The following is a 3,451-nucleotide window of genomic DNA, read 5'->3' as shown; positions in this document are numbered from 1 at the left end:
TCAATTTTTTACGTATATATTTTTTATTTATTATAAATAATTGCCAATTTGCTAGATTTCACATTTATAATTAAATTTTCCAAAAAATGTTTGTACAAAATTTGCTAAGCTGCGCACTTTCACCAATTTATAATTTTTGGAGACTTTTTAATTTAAGTTTTCTAGACATTTTATGACTTGCTAAGCTGTGTTTGACTTAAATTTAAATGATTAGTTGTGTTGTAGACTTTGGAGACTTTTTTGGAGACTTCAAAAAATGCTACTTATAAACTTTCAAATAGTCTATATACACAAAAACGCTAAAATTTGTCATTTTTCATAAACATAAAATTTGGAGACTTTTGGAGACATTACAAATTTCGATTTTTTAAACATCTAAATGATTTATTAGTACAAATTTCACTTGAAATCACTAAAATTTCGTTATTTTTTATAAAAAAAAAAATTTGGAGCCTTTTGGAGACATTACAAATTTCGATTTTTTAAACATCTAAATGATTTATTAGTACAAATTTCATTTCAAATCAAATCTTAAGTGCTAATGCAACAATTGTAGACATTCGTTGCAAGACTTTTTAAGATTTTAATTGAACTTTTAATTAGACCATAAGCATATATGCATTAAGTAGCGGCGAATTTAGACAAATTTGCTGTTATTCTTTTTTTTAAAACTATTATGTGGAGCGCACATTTACAGGCATGCATTTGCGCTACTTAAGACAAGTAAGTGATTAGTGCTGATGTTGGCAATTAGCAACAATTAGCGTTTGACTAAGCAGTTGCAGACCTCAACGAAAATCATTCAACTGCGAAATACATATACATATAGACACATATGTATGGGCTTGCAGATTTTCTCTTTGCTACACGAATTCCAATGCCACATGCGTGCATTGGCAAGCTTAAATTTAAAACAAAAAAACAAAAAATTAAAAAAAAAAACAATAACAAAATTGCAATGGCTTTCACTGCAGCTCAACTGCATTTCCAGACATTTCTGCAGTTGCTTGTTTTTGTATTTCTACCCGCTGCCACCGCTTTCTGCCACACCACATGTGTGCGTTGCATTACATTTTTCCATTTCTCCACCGCCACCGCCAGTGCGCACCGCTTTACGGCACGTAACCATAGTTGTGGTATGTCTGACCGTAGGCGGCGTGATTCGGTCCGTGGTGCTGCAGATACGGCATACTGCCAAATGTGTACGCAGGCAAGACTGGCGTCGCCGATTGCGCTGACGCGGCCGCCAAACCGGAGTGCACTAAGATTTTAGACGTCGCCGCCGCCGACGTTGAGCAACGGCCCTCGAAAAACTTGGCCACATAACGTGCCACCAGCCAAGCGAACATGGCGCCCAGCAATGTACCCACCAGCACATCGGACCAGTGGTGCCAGTGATCGTTGATGCGTGTCAACGCCACATACCAAGCCAACATCACAAAGCTGAATTGCAGTAAATGCTTGAGTAGCTTGGAGCCGCGTGTGCTGAGCGCCACTTGCAAGTAGAGCGCTATATAGACCATGGCATAGAAGATGGTCGAAGAGTGTCCGCTGGGAAAGGACATTGCCATTTCGGCCATCATCTTTTGACCAACATCGCTTTCGCACTTGTAATCGGTGAAGTAGTGACCTTGATTCTGTTCGAAGTCGCAATTGGTGCCGTCGCTCAGGCGCGGCTTGCAGATGCTAAAGAAGTACGGACGCAAACGGCCGATCGCACGCTTCCCTATCTCGGTAGCGACTACTGTCATCAGTAAGCCGAGCAAATAGTAGCCGATTTGTGCGTAAATATTCTTCCAACGACGCCCACAGTGACACGACTTGTTGGCGGCATCTTGTGTTGCATGCTGCTTCTTGCCGCGACTATGTGATAATTGACGAAAGAGTTCCACAACGAATATGACGAAGAATGGTATGCCCAACACGATAATGCAGAGCGCTGCCATTCCAATCGTTTGTGTGCTGCTGTAAGGATATTGTAACGATTCGTCGCCGCAAAAGAAACCGCGCTTTTGTGGCGGCATCCATTGACGCAAAGCGATTTCGACAGCAATCAGTATTACGAAGAGTAGTAGATCGATGAAGCGACGCAAAGCTACCATTGCAGACATTTTATTAAAAGGTTTTAATGGGTTAATATGAGGTTAATGACACTCTTAAATATTCACAAAGTGTTGGAATATTTGATTTTCGTATTTTGTAAAGTTTTATTTATAAAAAATTCAGGTTTTCGTAGACCAATATCGTGTTTGCGTCGTCGGTATTTGCAATTTTTTACAAAATTTGTGTTGTAATGTTGTTATTTGTTATTTTAGTTTTTGTGACTTTGTAGACTTTTGTGTAGAGTTTGAAAATTCAATTTGTGCACGTTAGTTAACTTGTTAAAGCATTTATGACAATTTTTATGTGAATTTCAAGCGTTTTTAGTTTTTGTAGACTTTTGTGTAGAGTTTTAAAAATTAATTTTTACACTTCAGTTAGCTTATTAAAGCATTAGAGACAAAATTTAAGTAAATTTCAAGCGTTTTTTAGACTTTGTAGAGTTTGGAGACTTTTTAAATTTTCGTTATTTTGGCTGTATGACGTATTTTGTGACACAAAACAATTTTTCTACACATAAATTTGCATTATACACTTATTGAAACCAGCTGAACAAATTCTACTGGCGTTTAATATATTCACAACCTTGCACCTGACACCTTTTTATGGTTTTCTTATTGTCTGCTGTTATTGCTGTTGTGCACATCACCGTTTCAAGTTACTTTTAGCACAAATCGCCACTGTATTCATCTGAATTTTTACTGATTTTCTCAATAAACTGCATATATAATTTCGAATCAACTGGTATTTGAAACTAACTGCATCAGCTTTATATCCCATAAGCTACGCGTTTCGTTCGTTTCGTTAGATTTTTTTCGCAACCTTTCGTATGCCACGCACTTGCCACTTGGATAACTGTTGTTTTTAATGCGCGTAAAAATTAGTATGCCACAATCGCCAACAGCTGCACTCAACTGTCGTTCGCCAACTGCACAAAGCGGTCAGCTTATTGGCACTGTTATTGCTATTGCTATTACTATTGCTGGAGATATTCGCTCACGAATTTTTGCCGCGCCGCACAACACGCTCAGACCACGCTTAAAAACTGACTAACCGATCGGCGTGAATGTAAATACAAATTGAATCTGGTGCCTAGTGCGGCGGAAACACCGGTTGGTGCGCAAAGCCAGTCAGCCAGTCAGCTAGCCAGCCAGCCAAGCAGCAGGTTTCGATGCTTCATTGTTATGCTTCATTATGGTTTTTGTTATATGTTGTACTACGTCTGTAATTGATGTTGTTGTTGTTGCTGCTATTGTATTTGTTGGCAGCGCCTTTACTGCTGCAGTTGGCATGCCAGCGAAACATTAATGTAAAACAACAAAAAAAAAACAAAAACACAGCAAAAACAAAA

At 38.4% G+C, this 3,451-nt stretch overlaps 1 protein-coding gene across 1 annotated transcript; it reads right to left on the bottom strand.

The window, feature by feature from the left end:
* Positions 1-321: 321 nt before the first annotated feature.
* LOC105220739 (putative phosphatidate phosphatase) lies at positions 322-3,188 on the bottom strand. Its single transcript, XM_054229542.1, has one exon. It carries the CDS (start codon positions 2,109-2,111, stop codon positions 1,113-1,115), a length of 999 nt encoding a protein of 332 aa, XP_054085517.1. The 5' UTR covers positions 2,112-3,188; the 3' UTR covers positions 322-1,112.
* Between the last annotated feature and the right edge of the window lie 263 nt (positions 3,189-3,451).

Source organism: Zeugodacus cucurbitae, chromosome 4 (assembly GCF_028554725.1).
Source record: "Zeugodacus cucurbitae isolate PBARC_wt_2022May chromosome 4, idZeuCucr1.2, whole genome shotgun sequence".
Classification (NCBI taxonomy): Eukaryota; Metazoa; Arthropoda; class Insecta; order Diptera; family Tephritidae; genus Zeugodacus; species Zeugodacus cucurbitae.
Note: the sequence above shows the minus strand (reverse complement) of the source record. Positions and strands in the feature narration are given on the sequence as shown.